At 36.4% G+C, this 27,501-nt stretch overlaps 1 protein-coding gene, 1 long non-coding RNA gene and 1 pseudogene across 2 annotated transcripts; 1 reads left to right on the top strand and 2 right to left on the bottom strand.

Annotated features, from left to right (window-relative positions):
- Positions 1-478: 478 nt before the first annotated feature.
- On the bottom strand, positions 479-5,291 carry LOC127837117 (uncharacterized). Its single transcript, XR_008029114.1, has 2 exons — positions 5,180-5,291; positions 479-2,072 (listed from the first exon to the last, which is right to left on the bottom strand). It is a non-coding gene; the product is annotated as an uncharacterized LOC127837117 (long non-coding RNA).
- Positions 5,292-12,165: 6,874 nt separating this feature from the next.
- LOC127837092 (endoplasmic reticulum chaperone BiP-like) lies at positions 12,166-17,650 on the top strand. The gene is made up of 6 exons (XM_052363931.1): positions 12,166-12,338; positions 13,205-13,338; positions 13,924-14,403; positions 14,736-15,126; positions 15,468-15,617; positions 15,899-17,650. The coding sequence occupies exons 2-6, from the start codon at positions 13,208-13,210 to the stop codon at positions 16,721-16,723; spliced, it is 1,977 nt and encodes a 658-aa protein (XP_052219891.1). The 5' UTR covers positions 12,166-12,338; positions 13,205-13,207; the 3' UTR covers positions 16,724-17,650.
- A 2,769-nt stretch (positions 17,651-20,419) lies between these two features.
- LOC127837093 (endoplasmic reticulum chaperone BiP-like) lies at positions 20,420-25,365 on the bottom strand (annotated as a pseudogene).
- Between the last annotated feature and the right edge of the window lie 2,136 nt (positions 25,366-27,501).

The following is a 27,501-nucleotide window of genomic DNA, read 5'->3' as shown; positions in this document are numbered from 1 at the left end:
TCAGAAAGAGGTCCAGCACAAATCATACCCTGCCCACTGACGGCTGCTCTACTTCCCTAGCACCATCCACAGCAACCAGGACTGGGCCCCAGGATACCAGGGCAACCAGTCTATGCTGGGACACTGTTGTGCAGGAAGATTAAACACAGTCTACAGTGCATTGATTTTTATCAACAGGGCTAATGAACATTAACAACAAACAATTAACCCAGCAAAAGCTTATCCTCTCAAATAATATTGTCTGCCATATGACACGCATGCTTACACATGTATGTGAACTTGTGAAAATTCATGTCAGGAATAGTGTTCAACAGCATCATTTTTTTATCAGATATGGTAAGGTTTGTCTTAGTTGACGGATTTCAAAAAGTTTGATTGGATGATACAGAACTAGTCATGAAAATTATGATTCAAGATCATGCTGCGAGCAGCGCAATATTCTATCAGTATGAAGAAATTGCATTGATAGATGGGCCAATATAATCAGATATGTTTCTCTTCAAATATTTTTGCAGAGAGATTCCCATCATAAGATGATCATCACATTATCTTGGCCACTTTGAGCGAACTTGTGTATTGATCAGAACTTTGCCTTATTAACATGTATAATTATTGATATCTCTAAAAAAAACAAAAAAACATTTTCATCCCGTTTTCTGTGATGTTGCAAAAAACAATCGTGTTCATGGTAGAATCAGAGGAAAACTATAACACAATAAATTGCTCAACACCATGTAATGAACTTCTCATAAAATATAACGCATGACTTTGTAAATGGTTTTACATATCCAGTAAAAATATTATAATTTTATTTAAATCTTCGTGCAACCATTACAATTAACATTCAAATATGAATGGTCAAATTCAGTTTTGTTTTCTCCACACAAGTTTTTCCTAGAGATTCCCATTGTATTGTCATCATAAATTGACCAAAAGTAATACATTTTTTGAAGTGCATGTGTTCAAAGTTACACTACAACAGTTGAAAGTTATGATACAGTAATATGACAACTAACTGTCAGGGGTGGCGAAATCTCAAAAAACTATACTTGTCCACGGACAGCCATTTAGGAAATTTAACTTGTCCGTTGCTGAACTACACTTGTCCGTAATTGTTTATATAAATTATGAACGCATTTATTGATTAATGTAAAATAATGTGGAATATATCAAAATTAGTATGATTTGCTTGTTTTGTTTATAGTTGTATTTCAATGGTACATTCATTATAGCAGTATATTATAAACAATATAAAGACTTCCTCAAACTTTTAATCTTGCAAAGCTAGTGTTATTAAAACATGTATTGAACATAAGTACATCGTAATCTTAACAAATTAAACTAGTCCAATATGTGGACCTCATCAGACTGAGGCTCTGCAATGCTACTGGTAGCAATTTGATTATCATCAACTGGTAACCATTGAAAATCTGTTAGCCAAGTTTCTCGAAAAGTTCTGGTGCGTTTACTTAGATCATATTTTTATCATAATCTTTCTTAGTTAATTGGGGAGGTGGACTGCTCAAAGCTTCGGGTTTCTGCTCCGTTGTTGAAGATTTAAAAAAACAAAATGTTCCATCTTACCCATTAACGCCGTCTTAAATTACAAGGTAAACCGTGTTTTGATTATCTTAGTTTGATACTTTTTATTTCTGTCTGATAGTAAAAATAAAGAAACCAGTCTGTACACTGTCTAACAGTCGGGCTGAATGTTGAAAATGCGGCATGCTCCAGTCTCTTATAGAATAAGGGTGATCACTGCGCAGGAGAGTGCACGTATTTTAGCTTGATTGCTCTGCAAATAGCACTGTCAATGTAATCGCGTGTCAACTTCCGGTTGTAAAACTTAAATTACAGCTTTAATACAATGTATTTTTTTTGTATACCTGGACGGGACTTAAAAAAAACTTGTTGTCCGTGGACAACCACGGACAACTTAATTGAAAAAAATCATTTGCCCAGACAAGCAAATGTACGACTCGGGCAACTCGGACATTTGATTTCGCCACCCCTGACTGTCTTACCTAGTTTTGTTGAGCTTCTGTGAAATTTGGCCACATCTTTGCAATATCCTGCAACAAATACAATGTTAAACAAAATGCATATCGAGCAACATAGTATTAAGCAATAAGAGTTGCAAAACTTATGAAAGATTGACCTTGTACTAAATCTAGTCTCGTCAACAGTTTCAATCTGATAGCACAAATCATACAACTATAGTAGGAAGCAAGATTTTTTCTTGCCCTACTTACATAAATAATGGATTTTCTATATAAGCCAAATATCTATTCACTAGCCCAGTCATGCCTTTTGCATGATTTCTGTTCATTTGTTCATTTAAGGAAATTAAATCAATGAGCTCAGATGTCTGGTGTAATCTTTTTTTGTACAAGTCTATGTACATCATACGAACGAGACAATGTCTCATCATCGCTCAAAATAAATCCATTATCTTTTCACGAATGGGCAGTTTTTTTTCCTTCATAAAGAAGTACCAGAAAACATCACTTTCCCAATTTTAATAGGAAAAATAAATATTATAAATTCCAAATTGCTATCAAAAAAATAACGAATTGAAGGTTTCCAAAAAAATACATGGTTGTTAGTCATTAATTAACATAAATTAAAAATATTTACAAAAACAAGAGCACCGCATAACGGGTGCCAACGCTCGGCTGCAGGTGCAGTTTTGAAAAAATGAAAATTTTCAGATTTTTTTCAGAGTGACCTTTGACCTAAAGACCCAAAAATGGGTGTGGCGTATAGAGCTCATCAATGTGCATCTACATATGAAGTTACAAAGTTGTAGGTGAAAGCACTTTGATTTTAGAGCCAATGTTTAAAAGGTTGACACAATTTTAAGGTTTTAGCACGACGCAGATGGGGGACAACACAACACGACGAGCCGAGTATGACAATACCTCAGGTTTTCTCCGAAAACAGCCGAGCTAATGAGAGATGTGTTTGTCAGAAACACAATGCCCCCTTCTGCACTGCTTTGAAGCCATATATTTGACCTTAAGGGTGACCTTGACCTTTCACCACTCAAAATGTGCAGCTCCATGAGATACACATGCATGCCAAAAATCAAGTTGCTATCTTCAATATTGCAAAAGTTATGACCAATGTTTAAGTTTTTTGGACGGACGGACAGACTGACTGATGGACAGTTCAAAAACTATATGCCACCCTTTGGGGGTAGTCTCATTTATAAGACGCGCAAAGAATTTAGAGATACTTTTTATATGGGCTAAATTCTTTGGAACGTCTCATCGTTGAAGGACCTTTTTTGTGGTGGGTACCAGAAAGTTTAAATTTTCATCAATTTGCGTAAAATTGCAAAATAACATTACCAACTCATTCAGTTTTAATTCAGAAGTTCATTTTTACATCAAATATCGTCGATTCGAAGTTAAAAAGGCATACATTCTTCAGTTAAACTTCTGCTTAAATCGCAAAACAATCACTGACCTGTAGCCATGTCATGAAACTGATTTAAATATGAACCAATCAGAAGAAGGCATTACGGTGTAACGTGTACGCGTAATTTTATTTAACATGAGCTTTTAACACCGACTTTTACCTAACTAGATCTAGTATGCTAATCTTTGTCGATTTAATAAGCATATGTTCAAAACAGATATGATGCAGTTTCTATTCACTGTTCTAAGTTTCAGGAAGTGTTTATGCATGTCTTTTTCGCACCTCTGTCTGTGTTGTTTTATGTACTTACATTCTACGTTACAAAGGACGGTATACTGTACGATCTGTATCAATATTGTTTATGTTCAGTATAAAAATAAAAGATGTACTTTATTTCAGAACTTTTTAATTGTCAATTTAGAAAAAAAACAATGCTAAATTAATCCAGAAAAGTATAACATCGGTTTACTATGTAACGCGCTGCACCACAACAGACGAACGCAAACGGTATTTTACGCTGTTTATTCTTCCACTTTAAACCAGATGCTTTACATCGAGGTCGTGTTATCGATTTATATCTACACAGCGAGCGAATCGAGAGATATTGAAAAATTGAATAGTGGTTGGATTTAAATTGCTCAGGCGTGCAAAATTCAAAGTGTCATTACATAATTTTTACGGAACATTATCGAGAAATGAATTATCTACACAGGTATGTAAATATTATTGCAATCCGTTGTTATTAAGTGTCTTATATCGGGGCTTGAATGTTGCGCACAAAATCCTTGCGCAACAATATAGACAAAGAACAAAAAATTCCCACCACATAATTGGTCTTTCACCCTTTGTACGCTCCAAATATTACCCATATAAAAAGTAGCTTAATATTTAAGAGCGTCAAAAATTTGGACTACCTTTGGGGGCACAAAAAACATTAACACATATTGAGGGTTTTTCGTAACAACGAGGGCAGATACTGAGACCAAGAGATAATTTTTGTAAATATCTAACATTTTTTAAATGCCATCAGTTCGGTAGGTGATATTTTGTGTCATCATAGCAAACACTATGCACCATTTTGTCCTCATTTGGCATTTAAACCCTTTCAGGTGGATAAAAACTATAAAGCTGAAATAAATAAGAAATTAAACAATTGGTGTCTTATTATTAACTTGATTATTTCATTTTTAACCATGGTGTGCTTAACATAAAAAACCTGAATATATCTCGTTTTAACCTGCAACTTACATCTCAGTTGCAAATAGGATTTTTTCCTCTTTCAGGTTAAATGTCACCACTGCCATGAGACAATTTAAGTTTTTTTATTTTCGAGCATAGGTTGGTTTTGAAACTAAGACTAATTGAAATCACCTTGTGCAATGTAACAGTCCCAAGCATAGTGATCACTTACTACCTGACTGTAATAAGCAATGACCAAGTGCAGATTAAAGTTCCAGAACATTCGTCAAGACACGTGCGGAGCACGTGTTTTAAAATCTTCATTTGGCTTAAATCTTGCATGACACAAGCATGAAATAGTACATTTTCTTATAATTAATATATAACGGTGTATTAAGTAAGTAAATTAGCCTCAGCGAAATATGAATACATCATCGCATATCATGAGTAGCAAATATTTCCAACATCACGGACTAACGCTAAAAAAAAATTAAGTATTATATAATGAGTTAAACAAAGTTAAACACGATATAAAGCAAACACGCAACGTTTGTATTAACTGCAAAAATAAACTTACAATACTTGTTTCAGTACCGAAACTCGCCGTCGCAGACGTTAAGTTTTCACGCCCTCATCCTGTTCACTGCACCTCTCAACTGTTGTAACTGCACGTGTCGGAAAGGACATTCACGCATGCGCTATGAGACTTCATTGATTGAACGTTCGCCACATAGTTATCTTTCTAAATACCGGATCATTTCGTGTCAAACCAACCCCAAAAATATTCTAGAAACACTTGAATGTATATTTGCTATTTCCAATACACAACACACAGTACACATGTTACATATGTCCTTTTATATATCACATACTTAATCTACAATATTTTGGAATGCATTTTTGCCGGAAACCATAAAAACTTTAAGATTGAAAACTATGCCTGCGCACGGAGTGTATATTGACAGGAGATGAATCGAGTATTTGACCCTTACTTTAGTAAATTCAATCTTATGCAAAAACTATTCATCCGATTTTATTGGTTTATACGTTATCTTGTTGCTTATTAATTCCTCTTTCAAAAAAATATAACTTTTAGTATATTCCTGTTGTTATTAATGGATTTATAGCGAGTTAAACACAAAAAATACAAATTTTATGTTTTACCACCGCGCGTTTTAACGTGTCGTGGCTATCGATCTTTTACGATTAGCGTACAGCGAAGCGCCGAGGTTATACATTTTGATGTACCCACTCACGTCTTTTGTTAAATTATAGTTTCATTTCTCGGCCGATTTTGACAAATTATATATCATTAGAAAGCTTACGTTACGCAGTAAACAGATATATCAATATATATTAAGTTTTTCTTCTGATTTCGACAGCCCGGCGAGTTATAACTTTAACTTTTGCAAATATCATACCGTTTTGGCGTTTTAGAATCTAGATTTACGGTTGACATGTTCGTACTTAATACCAATTTGTAGCGTTTATATTTGGAGTTCAGTTTTAAAAATTACATCTTGCTTAGGAGAAAAGAATTCTGTATACGATAGAAAAAAAATTTGTTTAAAAACCAAAGTAATTAAGGAATGAAGGCGGGAAAATGTAGCGCGCGTTCCTAACGCACTGAACTGATGCTACGGTCTTGGCGATTATGCTTTTGTTTAGAAATCGGCCATTGAATTTCTTTTGCCATCTTATTATATTTTTTATTGAATATATTGTAGTATTTTGTTCACGAAACATATCAATAAAGCTTATTATAAATGAATCTTAATAAATTAACGATTTCAGCTCTTGTTTATAACACAGAAAGGTTGTAAAATTTATGATGAAACAGCGTATATAGCGGACCCTCTCGATATTATTCGGCTTCGCATGCATACTTGAAATAAAATGGGTGTCAAAAACATTCATCGTTTGCTGTTTATTATCAACAAGGTAATTATGTATAATTATTTGAAATGTTATTTACCTTAAATTATCAATTTATTAAAGATTCTTGAAAATCACGGTCCGTGTTACGCGGGTCATTTCGTATTTTGACATCAGGGCATCATGTCCAACTATTGAAAATCAGATTTTTTCACCGGGACGATGACGGCTTGGATTTAGACAGGCAGACAGATAGTTTATTCAGACTTAAACAACAGTACATCGTCTTCAACTCAAATATATAAATTATTTTTAGACGAATTGTTAGGTGATTACACATATAGCAGTGATGATTCTGAGAATGTTGCCATGTTTCTTATCCGTGTATTCTAGAGTCCATGGTTTGAGCATTTTTATCGCGGTGTTCAAAAAAAGATATCTCAATAATCTTGTTTATTGATAGATCTGTGGTTTTATTGCCCCTGTGTTCAGCACAAACCAATTATCTCGTTATGATCAGATACTGTGCCGACCAATACTAAATAACACTATGGTGTCATACGCCACAGCAGGGACCTATACTTGTATATTGGTCCCTAACCACAGGTGGCAATGTCTGGTCAGATTACACTTTTTATGATACCTCCATGTCTTCTCGTGGTATTAGTGGTCATTTCTTGGAGTAATGTAACGCCCAATACTCAATTTTGCGTTTATGAGATATGTAGCGTATTGAAAACATTTATAGTCATCTGCCCATACAGATTGCCATAAACTAAATACTGTATAGATGTCAGCCAGCTAAATCACAATAATTATAAGTGCTTAATACCTATACATGTACATTTTAAACATTTAAAAAATCTAATACTTAACATTTAACGTATTTAGCGGGTACCGGTAAAAAAAACTCCGTCATTTCGTAGTCCTATAAAGAGTGTATAATCTTTCCGAAAAATACAAATAATACAGTGTTTTAATTTAGAATTTTATATATTTATAACTCTGTTAACTTATAAAGATATTTCAATATACATGCATAGACAGTTGACCGTGATTTTCAAGAATCTTTAAATAATTTTAATTAATTTATAATTTATGGTTAATAACCTTTCATATAATTTTACATAATTACCTTTTTGATAATAAACAACAAACGATGAATGTTTTGACACCCATTATATTTGAAGTATGCAAAGCCGAAAAATATCAAGAGGGTCCGCTATACATTTGTATACGCTGTTTCATCATAAAATTAACACCCTTTCTGTGTTATAATCAAGAGCTGAAATCGTAAATTTATTAAGCTTCATTAATACTTAGCTTTATGGATATGTCTCTAGAACAAAATATTTCAATATATTTCATAAAAAATATAATAATCATGGCAAAGGAAATTCAATGGCCGGTATCTAAACAAAAGCATAATCGCCAAGACCGTAGCATCAGTTCAGAGCGTTAGGAACGCGCGCTACATTTTCCCGCCTTCATTCCTTAATTACTTTAGTTTTTAAACAATTTTTTTTCTATCGTATACAGAATTCTATTCTCCTAAGCAAGATGTTATTTTTAAAACTGAACTCCAAATATAAACGCTACAAATCGGTATAAAGTACGAACATGTCAACCGTAAATCTAGATTCTAAAACTCCAAAACGGTATGTTATTTGCAAAAGTTAAAGTTATAACTCGCCGGGCTGCCGAAATCAGAAGAAAAACTCAATATATAATGATATATCTGAAAACTACGTTACGTTAGCTTTCTAATGATATATAATTTGTCAAAATCGGCCTAGAAATGAAACTATAATTTAACAAAATACGTGAGTGAGTACATCAAATTTATAACCTCGGCGCTTCGATAAAAGATCGATAGTTACGACACGGTCACGTGACTTAGACACGACAAGATATTTGGCGTAACGGTCCCGTTTCTTATCCGTGTAATCTAGAATCCGTGGCCTGCGGCAGCAATTTTGTCTGGGTCGCAGGCACGATTGACATTGGGCCGCATTATCATCAATAAACCAGTAAACTACGTGTCCGGACGCATTTGACAAAAATATTCGGACAAGTGATTTAACTCTTACTTAAACACAAAGTGGATAACACAGTTATGCGTTGTACCAACGGATGATTTTCCATAATATATCAACAACATGATTTGAACAAAAAACGCGGAAAACAATTGTATTGATTCTTTTCGCGAAGAACCTTGCCAAAATACTGTTAAAATATTGTTCTATAATAACAACTTATATTTTTGCTTACTGTATACAATGTTCAAACTATTTTATTCAAATCAACAGGCACCTATGTTACTGTTGTATTCTTGAATAATACATGCGTCGAGTAGTAGTAGTAGTAGAAGTAGAAGTAGTAGTAGTTGTAGTAGTAGTAGTAGTAGTAGTAGTAGAAGTAGTAGTAGTAGTAGTAGTAGTAGTAGTAGTAGTAGTAGTAGTAAAGTAGTAGTAGTAGTAGTAGTAGTAGTAGTAGAAGTAGTAGTAGCAGTAGTAGTAGTAGTAGTAGTAGTAGTAGTAGTAGTAGTAGTAGTAGTAGTAGTAGTAGTAGTAGTAGTAGTAGAAGTAGTAGTAGTAGTAGTAGTAGTAGTAGTAGCAGTCAGGGTCTTCCCCAGGCCATTTAAGTGTATTCTTCAGTAAAATAAAGTGGAGATTGTCCAAAAAAATCAAGGTTTCCCTATCAGTGTATCAATATTCCCTGTTTTAAAAGAGCACTCGGTACCTACTTTCACAAGTAATCGCCATAAACACCACATGGGGTAATGGATAATCCACTGATAAGAGAACAGCATGACGCGCGTATCGATTATTCTAGCCACATTACACGGTCATTTAAATGCTGACAAGGATGTATCTGGTAACTTTCCAGTCGTCAAACTGTGAAGTTCATCGTCCAATCGGTTACGCGAATGCTTATGAGGGCGGGGTGGTTAACTATCGACCATTATTTTTGATTGACGTCGGGCATGAAGTGAGAGTTTATCGCAGCTTGATTAGTAAGAAGTTGTACCATTTGAGTAATATAAACCGGTTATTAGTACAGTACAGAACATTAAAGACGGTTTCGGGCATCATCATCACACCTTTTTACTGTAAACAAGTGTTACCTATGACTCATAATTAATACGAGAAATTAATTGCAAGTGGTAAACTATTATAGCGAGTAAGTTGTGCAAATGACTCCCGGTTACAATTATGTGATAACAATTTATTTAATTCCAGTACATGTATATTTCAACATGTCCATTTATAGAACTGATTAACCTCGTTTTTCTGACATTTATTCGACACGTAATGCGCTTTAACAAATTTTCGTTGAATAAATTACGCACACTTGTAAATGTTTCGTCCGATAATCGATAGTTAGAAGACTGATGATGGCAACCGGCCGTGATCCTCGTGGACAACGTGAATTTCATGCATAATTCCGTCAAAACATTTATTCGACTCGTAAAGTGTTTAAACAAATTATCGTTGAATTTATAACGCAACGGTTAATATTTGTTGAAATCTCAAATGGGAATAATTAAATTTGTAATCCGAAACCCATTCCCGTAAGTCGATGTTAACGCGTTTTTAATCCGAAACACACTTCCGAATGTAAATGTTACCGCAACGTTAAATATTTTTGCTTCAAATTAGCAGTGCAAATTTTATTTCGTGTCGAATCTTTTTCTCAATTAAAAAGAGCGCGAAAATTATGCAGCATGTACAACGTCGCGTCTATTGCATACAAATGGCGTGTATTGAGCGTTTTAACAAGCACACAACAGGTCAGGGGATTGACGCATATTCAGACGCAATATTTCATCAAATCTATAAATAGTCACTTAAAAAATGGCAAGGTTTGTGTTAAAGAAATAACTAAAAGCTTTTATCGTAAATATTTACCAGAAAGAGATTGATAAAAACGGAATAAACGGGATTATCGGATAATAAATAGAAACTTGAAAAATAGTAAGTATACAGTAATAGAGTCGGGTTGAAACGGATGTATTGGCGAATCGTTCGAGTCGGGATTTTACTATCTGTGTGGAAAAGTTTTAAAACAATTAAACAATATAAAAAAAATATATTTTTAAATGACTGGGGGAATTTTTTGAAGAGTCATAGCGCACCAAATGACGTCTTTTGACGCTGTTTTTCTTTGAGTTATAACGCACCACAGAACGTGAATTGACACGTAAAAAAAAATCAACGTATGGAGGGGACACCCCTCCGGAACCCATCCCCGATCGGCCCCGGGGCGCCTGAAAAAAATCCTGGGGAAGGCACTGGTAGCAGTAGTAGTTGTTGTTGTAGCAGTAGAAGTAGTAGTAGTAGTAGTAGTAGAAGTAGTAGTAGTAGTAGTAGTAGTAGTAGTAGTAGTAGTATAGTAGTAGTAGTAGTAGTAGTAGTAGTAGTAGTAGTAGTAGTAGAGTAGTAGTAGTAGTAGTAGTAGTCGTAGTAGTATTAGTAGTAGTAGTAGCTTAGTAGTAGTCGTAGTAGTAGTAGTAGTAGTAGTAGTCGTAGTAGTAGTCGTAGTAGTAGTCGTCGTAGTCTCTCGTCGTAGTCGTAGGTCGTAGGTAGTCGTAGTCGTAGTCGTCGTCGCCGTAGTAGTAGTAGTCGTCGTAGTAGTAGTTGTCGTCGTAGTAGTAGTAGTAGTCGTCGTCGTCGTAGTCGTAGTAGTAGTAGTAGTAGTAGTAGTAGTAGTAGTCCTACTCTAGTAGTAGTAGTAGTCGTCGTAGTAGTAGCCGTCGTTAGTAGTAGTTGAAGTAGTAGTAGTAGTAGTAGTAGTAGTCGTAGTAGTATTAGTAGTAGTAGTAGTAGTAGTAGTAGTAGTAGTCGTCGTAGTAGTCGTAGTAGTCGTAGTAGTAGTAGTAGTCGTAGTAGTAGTAGTAGTCGTAGTAGTAGTAGTAGTAGTAGTAGTAGTCGTAGTCGTAGTAGTCTAGTAGTAGTAGTCTTCGTCGTCGTAGTCGTCGTCGTAGTAGTAGTAGTAGTAGTAGTAGTAGTAGTAGTGTAAGTAGTATAGTAGTGTAGTAGTAGTAGTAGTCTAGTAGTAGTAGTAGTAGTAGAGTAGTAGTATAAGTAATAGTAGTAGTAAGTGGAAGCAATAGTAGAGATTGTGATTGAAGATGTAGAAGTAGTCGCAACAGTAGCAGATGTACCCGTAAAAGCGATAACAAAAATAATATTGATTTAAGACTTAAATTCTCTTGTAACACGACGATTTCAATACCTTCGATGTTGTTCGATTCCACATATGTAGCCATCTAATATTTCACAAATGAAATCTTACCAATATTTTGTGGATTTTAAAGCAGTGTTCCTACACGTCACTACGAACAACGATGAAATGCAAAAACAGTTTCGAGAGACGGGATTCCATATACATATAAAGGTACAGTGAAGACATGACAAATGCTGAAATTAATCGATTAAGCGATGTCCGTTTATTTATTTATTTTTATAAAAAAAAAGAAATGTTTTCAACGTACAACTGCATGGATACACTCGTTTTACATATAAGACATACACTATCAAGTAATCAAGACCAGCGAATCGCCTGAAACTATAATAATACGTCAACAATGTTCGTTTCCGGGTTTTGCAACAAAATTAGATTACGTGTCTCTCAGGGCATACTCAACGTTGTCCAATCAAATCGTTCCACAGTGAACGTATTGACCAATCAGAAGTTAACACGACGTAGCATACGAAAACTTACATAGCGTTGAGGGATTCTCCCAACACATTTCAACGAAATAAGTACGCGTAGAAAGAACGTTTAGAAGAACATCAAAGAATAACTGTCTATTGAAAATTGTCGTTTATACGTTTGTGAACTTGGATAACAAAACGGTTTGTAGAATCATTTAGAATTACTATTGATATTGACACATTTTTATCTGATATAAAATGCCGGCCGGCTTCTCATTTGTGCTGTAACCGGTTGACGTATGGCACTCCTGAATTGAATATCTCTTCCTTGAAAAATGACATTTGCAACTGTTTATTATATACTTATAAATCTAACTTGATGACTTAAATATGGTTTTGATGCATGTCAGTCGATAAATGTAAATATTGTGGAATTTCCTGAGCAAAAGAACGTCGTAGAAGTTAAAGATGAACATGGATTAAAGGGATCTTTTCACGCTTTGGTAAATTGACAAAATTGAAAAAAGTTGTTTCAGATTCGCAAATTTTCGTTTTAGTTATGATATTTGTTAAGAAACAGTAATACTGAACATTTACCATGGTCTAATATAGCCATTATATGCATCTTTTGACGATTTTAAAACCTAAAAATTATCAAGCGTTGCAACGCGAAACGATTGAATAATTTGGAGAGTTCTGTTTTTGTCGTTAATTATTTGGACACTACGAAGATTGCTTATATAAGGTATAAAATACGTCAAGTATGTGTACTCGGCGGAATAGCTCAGTAGGCTAAAACGTTTTTACTTCAGGACTCTGGCAGGACTCCAGGGGTCACTGGTTCGAAACCTGCTCCGGGCAATGTTCTTTTCATTTTTTTAATTTTATTCTTGATTTTTTACTGGAGCTTTAACGATCCAATGTTTACATTTATCAATATAAAGAATTTAATGAATAAGTTAAAAAATGCCAAAATCTGTGAAAAGGCCCCTTTAACATTTACGCATTTCGATGTTTGATCATGTATGGTATAAAGTTGAATCTAATCTTCTGCTTATTGTTTTCAGGGAATGAAGGTCCTATCATTGTGTTGTGCAGCAGTGCTGCTGTTAGCAGTCGTTTATGCTGACGATGATGAGAAGGAAAAGAAGGAAAATGTTGGAACTGTCATCGGTATTGACTTGGGAACAACTTATTCATGGTATGATGCTTACATATCTCACTGTAGATTATAACCATTTAATAATTTCAAAAAGAAGGGTGTTTTGAATGATTATCATAAAGGCTTTGCATGAGCTGACCTTTGATCTGTTCACTTAAATACATCATAACATATTGGTCTGTCATAAAATTTGTTTGTCAATTAGTGATGCGTTGCTTACTAATTTAGTCCAAATATTTATTCTAATAGTCCTCAGAAATGATTTTGACAATATCTGCTATTGCAGGCCTTGCAATTACAAAGCTCAATTTCTGATCATACTGATGGGACAAATTGTTCACAGGAAAATCGACTGGCAACCAAAAATCACAAAAAATCCTTTAATATTTCAAGACTATTTATTTTTACATTGCTGTGTGATATATCCATGAGCTATTCCAATTTGAATTTTAAAAAAACACTTCCCTGAGATCTCCTTGTCATAGGGTTTCTCTTTTGAATCCAGTTTTTTTTTCTGTGATGAAGATGTTGGTTTAATGTTAAAAACAACAACATTTGATGCCAGTTGTTTATCCGTGCTGCTAGAAGAGTCTTGCATTAATCATATTTGCGTATGTTTTTCAGTGTTGGTGTGTACAGAAACAAGCGAGTGGAAATAATTGCCAACGACCAGGGAAACCGTATCACACCATCTTACGTGGCCTTCACTGAAGAAGGAGAGCGTCTGATTGGTGACGCTGCGAAGAACCAGCTTACCAGCAATCCAGAGAATACCGTTTTTGATGTTAAGCGTCTCGTTGGCAGAACTTGGGATGACCCATCAGTCCAGCATGACATTAAATACTGGCCATTCAAGGTCATCAACAAGAATGGTAAGCCCCATGTTCAGGTCAAAGTCAAAGGAACTGACAAGACTTTCGCCCCAGAGGAGATTTCAGCCATGGTTCTTGGAAAGATGAAGGAAGTCGCAGAAGCATACCTTGGGGAGACGATCAAGAATGCTGTTGTCACAGTCCCAGCGTACTTCAATGATGCCCAAAGACAGGCCACAAAAGATGCCGGAGTCATTGCTGGTCTCAACGTTATGCGAATTATCAATGAGCCGTAAGTACCTGATATATTTATGAGACTACATGACAAAAAGCTGATTCAAATGTTTGAACTCTTGTGATTATAAATTTAACTATGAATATCTTTTCCATTAACAACAATTAAGGTAATTCTGAATGTTTAAGTAAAACTACTTCACCAAATTTATTTTACCATTTCAGCATTTCCAAGTTACCGTCATTCACATACACAAACTTATGCTATAAATGTATTTTTGAAAAAGGTAAAAGGAAATTAATTTAAAACAACAAAGCACTGCTATGATGTTAATTGGTAAAATCCCTGTATAAAATCCATTCTTAATATACTGTAAACTCCAATTTTAGAACTGCAGCTGCCATTGCATACGGCCTTGACAAGAAAGAAGGAGAGAAGAACATCCTTGTGTTTGACCTCGGTGGTGGCACTTTTGACGTCTCCATTCTCACCATTGACGATGGTGTGTTCGAAGTTGTAGCAACAAACGGAGACACCCACTTGGGAGGGGAGGACTTTGACCAGCGTGTCATGGAACACTTCATGAAGCTCTATAAGAAGAAGAAGGGAAAGGACATCCGCAAGGACAACCGTGCCGTCCAGAAGCTACGTCGTGAAGTTGAGAAGGCCAAGAGGGCGCTGTCCTCTCAGCACCAGACTAAGATCGAAATTGAGTCTCTCTTCGATGGTGAAGACTTCAGTGAGACCCTTACCAGAGCAAAGTTTGAGGAGCTGAACATAGTAAGTTTAAGTTTTATTGTTGCAGTAAATGATTCAATATGCGCTAAAGAAATGTTTGAACAGGGTTCATACAATTAAATTCTGATCTGCTGTGATCAAGACAGTTACTTAGATTTAAGACCAATGTGAGACTTTCTGGCACTTGCTACACTTAGTTAAACCTTGCACTTTCAGGTTTATTTTTCAAAAGCACAGTATTAGTTGTTGCAAGCCCATCAACTAAGAAATATTAAGAAACTACTTCTTCAAGCTTTTAAGTGATGATAGTTTAATATCAAATGAGGGAGGATTTAGGGATAATTTAGTGAATGTTTGCTACAATTCCTGCTTGTTTTCTACAGGACCTTTTCCGTGGGACACTGAAGCCAGTGCAGCGTGTTATGGAGGATGGAGATCTGAAGATTGGCGAGATACAGGAGATTGTGCTGGTCGGAGGCTCCACACGTATCCCCAAGGTCCAGCAACTTGTGAAAGAATATTTCAATGGCAAGGTAGGCAGTGTGTTTTATGGACTTGTTTTGTGTGATTAGTTAGGATCTATTGTGCATTTAAGGGAAGTTTCAAAAGTCTTGAAAAATAAAATATTATTATATTGTTATTGTAATGTTATTTAAAAATAAAAGGATCACAACAAATTTAAATTCATAAAAGTTTCATTGTAAATATTTTACTTTAATGTTGTAATAAAGAAACTTATCTTCTCATATTTTTACTTATTGTGAAAAAGGCTGTATTTGAAATAACCATGCCCTTCCTTTCTCTTGCAATCCAGGAGCCAAGCCGAGGCATCAATCCTGACGAAGCTGTCGCCTATGGTGCAGCTGTCCAGGCCGGAGTTTTGAGTGGGCAGGAAGACACCAGCGACCTTGTACTTCTGGATGTCAACCCACTGACCATGGGTATTGAAACTGTGGGAGGAGTTATGACCAAACTGATCCCGAGAAACACTGTCATCCCAACAAAGAAGTCCCAGATTTTCTCCACAGCTGCAGACAACCAGCCTACTGTGACCATCCAGGTGTTTGAAGGTGAGCGGCCCATGACCAAGGATAACCACCTGCTGGGGAAGTTCGACCTGACCGGTATTCCGCCCGCACCTAGAGGAGTTCCACAGATTGAGGTCACTTTTGAGATTGATGTTAACGGTATTCTGAAAGTCACTGCCGAAGATAAGGGCACAGGCAGCAAGAACCAGATTGTCATTCAGAACGATAATAACAGATTGTCACCAGAGGATATCGATAGAATGATTAACGATGCTGAGAAGTATGCTGCTGAAGATGAAGCCCAGAAGAGCAAAGTCGAGGCAAGAAATGAACTCGAAAGCTATGCTTACAGTCTTAAAAATCAGATAAACGACAAGGAAAAATTGGGAGCCAAATTGAGTGAGGCTGACAAGGAGACAATTGAAACCGCACTTGATGAGAAGATCAAGTGGCTGGAGTCCCATGCTGATGCAGACACAGATGAATTCAAAGAGCAGAAGAAAGAATTGGACGAAATTGTGCAGCCGATAATGAGCAAACTGTACCAGGGTGCAGGTGGAAGTGGTGGTGCCCCTCCAACTGGTGAAGATGGAGACCACGATGAGTTGTAAGAATAAACTGTTTTAGGATATACAAATTGAAATCATCACAAACGTAGGGGGCTAATCGCGCTTTCAAAGTCACTTGCTTTGGCTGGTTCAGCTGAAAGCATCATGTGGGGGTAGATGTTAATTAGATGGATTCTGACTTGATTCATCGAAAGATATTGATGTTGATGCGTTTTGAAGACAGCCTTTTAGTGGACTTTGACATACCATTATTGTGGTTATTTATGAATATGAAGTAGAACATTCCACCATTTAAAGTAATACTGGATTAATTTTCCTTTCTGACAAAAACTGGGACTTTGATTATCTTTTCCCATTAAACATGGAAATCTAGATTTATTTTCATTATTTCATTCAGCATATTATCATCATTGGAGTCATATGAAATCACCCACATCACCATTATTAAAGGTTATTTTTCTAAATGACTGATGGGTAAATGTTGTTCCATGACTGAGTGTACATGAAATTCGTGTTTCTAGGTTAATGTGGTTCTCAGTGAAAGGGCATAGAAAATATATGGTCGTTTGATTGTATATAGGACAATCGTTTCTACATCTAGAAAAGTATCTCAGTACTATGTTAAGTTATTTATAACTTGTAAGTTACTTTTATAATGCATTTGTTTGTTTTTGTTAAAAATTTAGGTCACTTGTGAAGTGTTGTGTACCTCTGTTTCCGTATTGGTTTGCAAATCCATTCAAAAATGTATACTTAAATTATATATTATTGAAACAAAAAGTATCTGAAAAGGAAAAATAGCTGCATTATAGTATGAACTTGCAAACATGTGTGTTATTATTGGGTATCTGTAATGCAATATTGTGATCATTGTGAATGGTGTATTATCATGAACATTGTATTTGTTTTCTATGACATATAAATATTGTTGTATTGAAATTGACAGCAAATAAAAAACACAAAACAACAGTGACACGTGTCTAGTTTTCTTTCTTTTTTCGATACTGACTGCGAAATATGTACATTAATTACCCATTTACCAGATTATCATTAAATGTAGCTATTGTAAACAATTATACAGAAAGGCGATGATGGCGTTTTGTATTACAAATCGGATTATCCGGACTTAATACTGTAACTTGTTTCGTTCCAACACCGTCACATGCTGAACATGTGTGACAGACTTGGGGAATACTTGTACAGATTAATTCGAGAATTGGAAGCGCCAGGTTTGCTTGTTACGCAAGAAGTTTTATATGGCTTTGATGACATCGGTCTAAAATTCGGTTTTGATACTAGCGGCTACGACCAATATATCAATTTATAATTATAAGAGGACATATCTCTCCTAAGACCACTAATTTGTGCTCGATTGGTCATTGTCCGCTCGGACACTACTTACATGTACTCCGGGTACTCTTTTAAGTAAACTTTCATGCACCTCAGGTACGGTGATAATACTTAAACGTACCCGGTCGATATAAGACTGTTATTGAGTTGTATTCCCGCCCAAAATCCGATGTCGTAAAAGGCGCTACCGATTACCGTAAAACTATATTGTTTATGATTATCTTAAACAAACTTCTCTTTAAAAAAAACTGCATCAACATGCTTTTTGAGGATGAGTTTCGATAATATAGACGCCGTTTAACTGAAAATTTTACATAAATTTGAACAAAATTTTTTAAGCCGCCGACGACCGATTTAGCGTTAAAATTAGCGGATGCGTTTTAGTATATTAAAATTTACCGTACCCGGGGTACATGTACGTAGTACCCGAGCCGACAATGACCAATCGAGCCATATGTGTTGAATGTACGAAAATGAGTACTATGAAATTGAAAAGAACCGATAGTAACTAATTGTGCGTAAACTTCACATTCGTTGTGAAAGTGTTCACACAAACTATGGTTGTCACTTCTTATTTGTGTTCGCTTTCGCTGCACAAAGGTCACGTGGCAACATTCTGAAATATTGCGAGACAATATTATACGTGAAATATAATTCACAACGACATTAATTAAATGAATCGTGCGAAACCTATTTAAATAGCTTTGTAGCTTGCGAATGGTGGTACATATATACCATAAATTGCATATAGCCACTCGGTCGTTCGTGTAAGATGCTAGGGCACTATCGAATGACTGGAACGGATAAGCGGTTATCTAAGAACTCTATGGAGCTTGTTCATATGGACACTTTGCAAAGTGTCAGAATATGGCTAGATTTTTAAAATGATCGAGCTGCCTTTTTAATACAACTTTTACTTTTTAAACGGCTTCTGTCCTTGTAATAATGATGACGTGATATGTTACATACTATTGTTATTATACAAGCAAGCTCGTTAAAGGGGCCTTTTCACAGATTTTGGCATGTATTGAAGTTTGTAATTAAATGCTTTATATTGATAAATGTTAACATTGGGGTTAAAAATCTCCAGTAAAAAAAACAAGAATACAAATAAAGAATTACAAAAAACCTCATCGTGGCTCGAACCACTGACATCCTGGAGCCATGGAGCAAAAGTCTACCGCTCTATCCACTAGACCATCCGCTCTCATTATAAAGATGTGAAACTCCAGCTGCATGCCACATTCGATGTATTTTTTACTTTATATATGCAATCCTCGTAGTATCAAAAAATACAACGACAACAACAGAATTCTCCAAATTATTCAATCGTTTTGCGTTGCAAGGTTTTATAATTTGCAGGTTTTTAAATCGTCAAAAGATGCACATAATGGATATTTTAGAGCATGGTAAATGTTCGTATTACTGTTTCCTCACAAATATCATAACTTCGATGAAAATTTGTGAATCTAAAACTTTTACTTTTTTTTCAATTTTGTTAATTTACCAAAGCGTGAAAAGGCCCTTTTAATGTGTATTCAAATATATGAGTACAGTATGAAAGTTATAACCAAGCCAATATATGATATCTTTTGGTAATTGAACATGAACAAAATGCGTTACATTTTCGCTCGCTCAAAGTCTGCTTCAATCGTCGCTGCAATGTATTGTCATTTCCCATCAAAATACTACGTATGAATCGACAAAGCGTTGTGTACAATAACTACACACATACAAATAATTATCATAAATAAGTAAATAAATAACAGCCAGTCGTTGTTTAAAGGTAGTCCTTTAGTGAGAAAAATATCTGGAATTATTTCCCCGATACTTCTCTATAATACATCACTCAAATTGAATTAAATAAATATAGCATAAAGTGTATGTAGCGCAAAGAATAAATTTCGTGTATCTATAATGTGGTCAGTGTCACCACCAGGGGTTGTATTCCAGAAGCTTTTTAAGTTAAATTTTATTCTTATCCTTAAATTGGGAAATTTTCTTAAGTGTTTCATTTCATACTGCAATAGATTGGCATCAAGATATACTTTTAAATAAAGTATGTATGCCAATGTTATTTTAGAAATACCAAAAAAATCACGTGTTTCCTTATTTAGTAAAAAAAAAAATATTGTAATTTTGAACTTAAGTGAAATTATTTAAGAAATCACTTAAGATGTTTCTGGAATACCACCCCAGAATCTGCTCTAAACCCCGTCTGTATTTTGACCACACATACCAAATGAGTAGTAAGCAATGTAACATTGGATAAGAAAACCTGTGACTATTTTTTTTTTTTGAAGTCTATAGATCATATCTTGAGAAAATCGTGGTAGACCAGATCAAAACAGGTTTTGGAAATGATTATACCAACATGTAAGAACGATCATGTATTCAACATTCATAGTCATTTATTCGTTCATAACAACATGAATTATGATGAGGACAATACAATAATAAATAAATGACGTTCACAATAGTGATCAACACATGGACACACATGTTTGAAAAGCGTGACATCGGTATTTGCAAATGAAAACTGTAATATTAAAGCTGCACGAATTATGGTAATATCACAGAACTAATGTAATCACATCACATAAAAATTACAGTTCACCATGACTTGTTTTGCCATTATTATCATACAAATGTTGAATTATTGGTAGAACAACCGATTCTAGTTCCCGTTTGTTTTCTGTATACTCGTCCGTATCCGCGGCCGGGTTATTACTCAACCACTCCGACGCTTCATTCACAGCATTCTCAATCGTCGATCGATCATCATCAGAAAGCTTCCCGCCCAATTTCTGTGGATCGCTCACCTGATTCCTCAATGAATACACGTACGATTCCAAATCGTTACGCGCATCACGGTTTTCTTTCACTTTCCGGTCTTCCTCGGCGTAAATCTCCGCCTCCCGTAGCATTCGCTCCACTTCCGATTCGCTCAGCCGGTTCAGGCTGTTCTCGATCACTATGTTGTTCTTGTGTCCGGTGCCTTTATCCTCGGCGTTAACGCGCAACATCCCGTTTACGTCGATCTCGAAGGTTACCTCGATCTGCGGGATTCCTCGCGGCGCTGGAGGTATGCCCGATAACTCGAATGTTCCCAGCAAATTGTTGTCCTTCGTCATGGTTCTCTCCCCTGAAAAAGGAATGGTACTGTGTGTGACGTTCTCCTTAAGCGTCGAAAAATAACGACCAGGTCAAACAACCAAATATAATGAAAGACATTTCGCAATATAATGCTATACATGTATATAATTCTATTTTGAATGTAGAATGCAGACTCATGCGAATGTAGCGCTCTATCAAAAACGTGGCGAGAGTGTATCAATTAAACAAACAGGTTTATTGAGGCTGACCTTCAAATATCTGTATGGTCACTGCCGGTTGGTTGTCGGCTGCCGTGGAGAAAATCTGTGACTTCTTCGTCGGCACGGCTGTATTGCGACCGATGAGTTTCGTCATAACCCCGCCGACAGTCTCTATGCCGAGCGTAAGTGGATTCACGTTCAATACGATGATGTCGTTGATGACGTCATCTTCTATTCCCGCCAGAATGCCTCCTTGCACGGCGGCACCATAGGCGATGGCCTCATCCGGGTTAATGCCTGTGTGTGGTGCCTGGTAAAGCAGAATGATACTGTATTACTATTAGCACTGCATTTTATCATTACGCACCGTTATTACATTTATAATGCGTTCGACGATAATCGCTTCGTATCAACCTTTTATTTTGAACACAGAACTAGACTAAATGCGTTGAAAGAAAAAAGACTAACACAACGACATGTAAAAGTGCGACTTAGATAGATTTCGTTTAAATGTCCATAACATAAAACAAATAAATGTATCATGGAAACAAGCAGAGATTCTTTTTAATTTTTTAGTTCAACTAAAATTATACTGATGTAAAATAGAATCAATATAAAGATGTGATGATTGCGTGATTTTCATTCATAATAAGGTTCGTGCTGAGCCATTGAACACAGCAAAAATTGTGCAACTGTAGTGCATACCTTTCCGCGGAAGAATTCCTTCACGAGCTGTTGTATCTTAGGGATTCTTGTGGAGCCGCCAACCAGTACCACCTCGTCAATGTCGTCTGCTTTTATATCGCCATCTGCTAGCACGCGCTTTAACGGCACCATTGTGGAGGCAAACAGTTCCTGAAAGGAAAACCATCGTTCACTGAACACGCCGCCGATGGATGCTTGGTGTGTTACAGGTTGTAAGTTTAAGGACTCGTGTGTGTATCGGTACGGTAAGTTCGCGTTATAAACCCTTCCCCACTTAGATACTTATTTTGACTCAAGACCCTTACAAAATTTGATTTAATTTAGGACCATTCTTACTAAATTCAACTTTCAAAGGCTTCATTTCCAACCCTTAAATACTGATGAGCAGCAAACAGCATAAAACCTGAACAGACTGCGAGTTATTCGCAGGCTGTTCTAGTTTTATGCTTTTTGCACATAGCAATTTTCACTTTGCTTCTGAATGGGAAAGGGTTGATTGAATATCCATAACAATCTCGTACTATTTGTAATGCTTCTTCGGTTTTTTCCTTATATAGTACCTTACTAAAATACTGGAATGTGTGTACGGCGTATGTGACATGCATTATACAAAACTTATTTTCATGAGCGTAAAATACCGTAAATAGTGATGAGTAAAACTGGTTAAATAGGCACAGTGCGCGCGAGCAAACCAACTTACGGCATTAAGTTCCTCGAACTTCGCCCGTGTAAGCGTTTCCCGGAAGTCCTCCCCCTTGTAAAGAGCTTCCACCTAAATTGTAACCTGGTGTGCTGACGACAGAGAACGCTTCCCCTTCTCCACTTCCCGCCGCAACTTCTGCAGCGCACGTGCATCTTTTCTGATGTCATTTCCGGTCTTCTTTTTGATCAAATTCACGAAGTAGTCCATCACCTTCTGGTCGAAGTCTTCACCACCAAGGTGCGTGTCGCCGTTTGTGGCCAGCACCTCGAAGACACCTGAGTCCAACGTGAGAAGCGAGACGTCGAACGTACCTCCGCCCAGATCGAACACGACGATGTTGCGCTCCTGGCGGTCGCGCTTGTGAAGACCATACGCTAGAGCGGCTGCCGTCCTGTAAGCAGTTTGAATATTATTGTTGCGGTAGTTCATTGTTTTGCATTCACTATTTTCTGTATTTATCATATCATAAAATAGAATCCCCCTATCCCCATCCGTAAGTACGGTTTCTCTGACCGTGCACGCCACGGACAGATTTTCAAAAACACGATTGCATTACATGTATTTCATATATTTTACTATGAAATGATAAAAAAACTGGTAAAAGCGGACAGTGAAAACAAAACATGTAGGGAATTTATATGCCACTAGTTTAAGTCAGTACATGTATTTAGACTTACGGTTCGTTAAGCGTTCGCATGACGTTTAAACCGGCGATCCGTCCCGCGTCCCTCCGTTGCACGTCGCTGCGCGTCGTTAAAGTAGGCCGGTACCGTCACCACGGCGTGCGTTACGTTCTTGCCCAAGTAGCGTTCGGCCGTCTGCTTCATTTCGCGCAGAACCATGGCGGAAATCTCCTCCGGCGAAAACGTCTTCACGTCGGATCCGACGTTGACCTGAACGTGTGGCTTGTTGTTGACGTTGATCACTTTAAACGGATAGTATTTCATGTCCCGCTGCACTACCGGGTCGTCCCACGTGCGTCCGATGAAACGCTTGACATCAAACACGGTGTTTTCCGGATTTGACGTTAGTTGATTTTTCGCTGCGTCACCTATTAAGCGTTCGCCATCCTCTGAAAAGGCGACGTATGAGGGCGTTATGCGGTTCCCCTGTTCGTTTGGAATTATCTGTACGGCGCCGTTTTCGTATATTCCGACGCTGAAATTATTCAAGCATGTTACGAGTTTGTTAATGGAATGAAAATTATACACATAACAACGCGTTAAGGCTATTACACACGACGTAAAATGCTATTATAACATATTCCATCGGACCTAATGTGAAGGCTGAAATACACGACATCTGACCACTAGAGAAGGCTATTATATTATACTACATCATACCACGTGTAGAGACTATATCGCCCGGCAAATGCTACCGGTACACATACCACGAGTAGGTGGTGCCCAGGTCAATGCCAATTACTGTGCCTGCGTCGTCCGGGGCCCCGGCATGTGTCCGCGGCAACACTGTGGCGGCCAGTAGCACCGCTATCCACTGCAGTCTGAATACCATCGCGGTCGTGGATCTGAGTAGCGTTAACAGTAGAATACCTTCTGAAAAAATAACAAACACATTACAAAGCTACTTACTTTAAGTAATTTAAGTTATTTATTTACTGCGCCCTTGTGACTACCACACAGTAACGGAAGTTCCTAATCGTTAGCCGTACACTAGTGGTCATTTTCATTGCCAGATCCAGTGTCAGATCATGTCAAAATAGAACTAATTGTATTACTAGTATGCATTCAAGATTGTTCTATACCGGCAAACACACTTTCTGCTGTTCTAATTTGTGGTTATTTAACGATTTAAAAAAGTAAATAGTCGAGTCTCGCAATTAGGCCTGGCTCTCGGAAAACTGATCTTCATGCATGTATGCGAAAAGTGTCGTCCCAGATTACACGATAAGCTGCGATAAAACTTTCCGTCAAATAAAAATTTTCGTTTAAACTTAAAAAATCCGTAAAAGTGGAAAGTATCGTCCCTGATGAGTCGGTGAGAAATGCACATGTTAATATGGGAGACGTCGTGGCTAATGCGTCCTATGTATACGAATTACGAACAATATAAAAGTAATACACTTATACTTTACACAAATCAAGGGGTGAACGGAAGACTGTTTTAACTCATATTAAATAAAGGAGATACAGCAGTTGTCCATTCAGCCCTCGATTTATTATTAAACTAAATCTTCGTTCAATTTGAACAAAATGTTGGGGCATATAAAGGTTACTTCGTCATGTCCAGTAAAATGAAGAAACTTATGTATGTAAGTTGAAGTAATAAAACAAGTTTATCGACATAAAAGTTGTTTTTCTTTTTATAAGCGACATAAAAGTTGTTTTTCTTTTTATAAGCATGAATTCGACTTACCAGTTGATGGTTGATGGATCGCAGTTTTGTATACTAACTGTAGCTGTAGTATAGATATACGTACACTATAGGTCGCTTAAAATAAAGTAACGATACAGATACAAGTAATTATAACTAATACAATTTTAATTTCACCAATAAAATAGTCGCTATTTCATAAAAAGTATGTTTGATTCTGTTCGTCTTTCTGTTTGTTTTAAAGTTGATATAGTAAGATTTCATTTTAACACTGTATATATAACACATTTAACATACGTGGCCTAGCGATGGGCTAAAAATAGCATGTTTACGAACTTACAGTGAATTTCATCACATTGTTCCCAAATACTGTTAACATTGTGGACGTGGCTTTTCAAGCCTTCACATATAAGTATTTTGAAAGCTTATCTTGTTTCATGATGCAACTTAAGAAATTATGTTCATCGTTAACTCTGACTGGTCTTTAAATCGAATTGAATATAGGTTTTTCGCGTTTGTTGTATAATGGCTTATGTTTACACTGTGTGAAACAAATACACTATTTCAATTAACCTGTCAGAAATTTAGTGCAGTCCGCATCAGGGACGACACTTTCCGCGTTTTTTTGTTTTTTTCGTTTACAGAAAGTCTATTCTTGGCAAAAGTCCAGTTTATGGAAAAGTGTCGTCCCTGATTAGCCTGTGCGGACTGCTCAGACTAATCTGGGACGACATTACGCCCATGCATTAAACCCCTTTTTCATAGAGCGATGCTCATTTATTGTTATTTTACACAGCCTGTTTCCGTGAAACAAGGTTTTCTATCAAGCTTCAAACACAGTTCATAGCTGCTATACTACAGAAAACGTACCCTCGCGGAGACACTTTTCTCAAAATATTAGTGCCTGAAATGCACTGTCATCTTAATTTATGTCGTTTTGTATGCATAAATATTAACTAACTATTAATGTTGAACAAATGATCTTTTCAACACGTTTGTAAGTTTTACACGGAACCTGTTTAATCTTGTCTACAACGATTTCCTTAATGTATGCAATTAAAATTTTCAAAGAAATAACAGAGGTCTCCTTTTGAATGTAACAATTTTACCATTAATTTGGTATTTGTAATTAGGTAACTTATCAAGATGGAAAACGACTGACGAATTCGTCATAAGCTTCTCGTGGTAATCCTGACAACCACGGCCGTTAATCACGCGCGCCACATCTTTTATGTGATGCATTAATAAATGAGCCAATGCAACTTCCGAGGTGGCGTTCAGGCCGGGGTGTTTTGAAATTCCATGGAAAATTTTACAGGGTGATTAGGCTGTATACGTTTTTTCAACATATTTCGTATTACATGTATTTTTAAAATCGGGCAATTTAGTGCCATTAAGAAAAGATTAATTCATCCAAAAATATACAGAAACATACATTCTCACCCCATTTTAAAACGTGAAAAGCTCTGTAAGTTGTGGCATGTTGAAGCTTTAAAATCAATGTCGATGAGTTTTTCCTGTGACGAGACCCAATTAAATCGCTAAGGACGTAGTAGATGATTTTGCATTTTTCCAAAAGAGATTGAGCCAATGATAAGGAGATGGCGCTGATGATAGGAGGTGGCGCCAATGCATGATGAATCATTCGTATCGCAATGACATTATCACATTGCGTACATTTGATAGATAATGTTATTTGTTATATCTAATTTAATTTTCAACGTACATACGAAGGCCCAAATCTTTACCGAACATGACAACAATCTATAATAAATAAGATGTAGTTTTTTTATGCTCCCCCAAAATTTATTTGGGGGGGGGGAGCATATAGTCGCCGCTTCGTCTGTCCGTCCGTGCACGATTTTTGTCCGGGCTATTTCTCAGCAACTAATGACCGGTATTCCATGAAAGTTTATGGGAAGCTTCACTACCAAGAGGAGATGTGCATATTATCAGCGGGTTCTGGTCGGATGATTTTTCACAGAGTTATGGCCCTTTAAATTTTCTATAAAAAATATTGTCCCCCAACTACTGTGCCCTCAAGACGTTTTCTTTTATCTTAATATATAGTGCAATATTGTGACAAAAAACCTTTGGGAGCATCACCCGTCTCCGACGGTTTCTTGTTTAATATATAAGTGATCAACTCAATTAAGAAGTCACCAACTTGATTAAAACATATTGTGCAATATACAAATGTATACCAAAAATGTGTAACATTCAATTAAACCAATAACTTTTTTTTTCAAAATTATCAAAATAACTCATCGACAGTAATATTTGTATGACAATTCGCGAAATAAATATACAATAATACTTCTTCTTGAAACGATGATTTGTGTCCCTTAAAGGGGCCTTTTCAAAGATTTTGGAATGTTTTGAAGTTTGTCATTAAATGCTTTATATTGATA

The sequence above is a fragment of the Dreissena polymorpha genome, chromosome 7 (genome assembly GCF_020536995.1).
Source record: "Dreissena polymorpha isolate Duluth1 chromosome 7, UMN_Dpol_1.0, whole genome shotgun sequence".
Classification (NCBI taxonomy): Eukaryota; Metazoa; Mollusca; class Bivalvia; order Myida; family Dreissenidae; genus Dreissena; species Dreissena polymorpha.
The sequence above is the reverse complement of the archived record's forward strand: the minus strand, read 5'-3'. Positions and strand labels throughout refer to the sequence as shown.

Excerpts from the sequence above, each read along its gene's own strand:
- LOC127837092 (XM_052363931.1), top strand. The coding sequence starts at position 13,208 with ATGAAGGTCCTATCATTGTGTTGTGCAGCAGTGCTGCTGTTAGCAGTC. Across the intron at positions 14,404-14,735 it reads ATGCGAATTATCAATGAGCC|AACTGCAGCTGCCATTGCAT; the intron begins GTAAGTACCTGA and ends CTCCAATTTTAG. Across the intron at positions 15,127-15,467 it reads AGTTTGAGGAGCTGAACATA|GACCTTTTCCGTGGGACACT; the intron begins GTAAGTTTAAGT and ends TGTTTTCTACAG.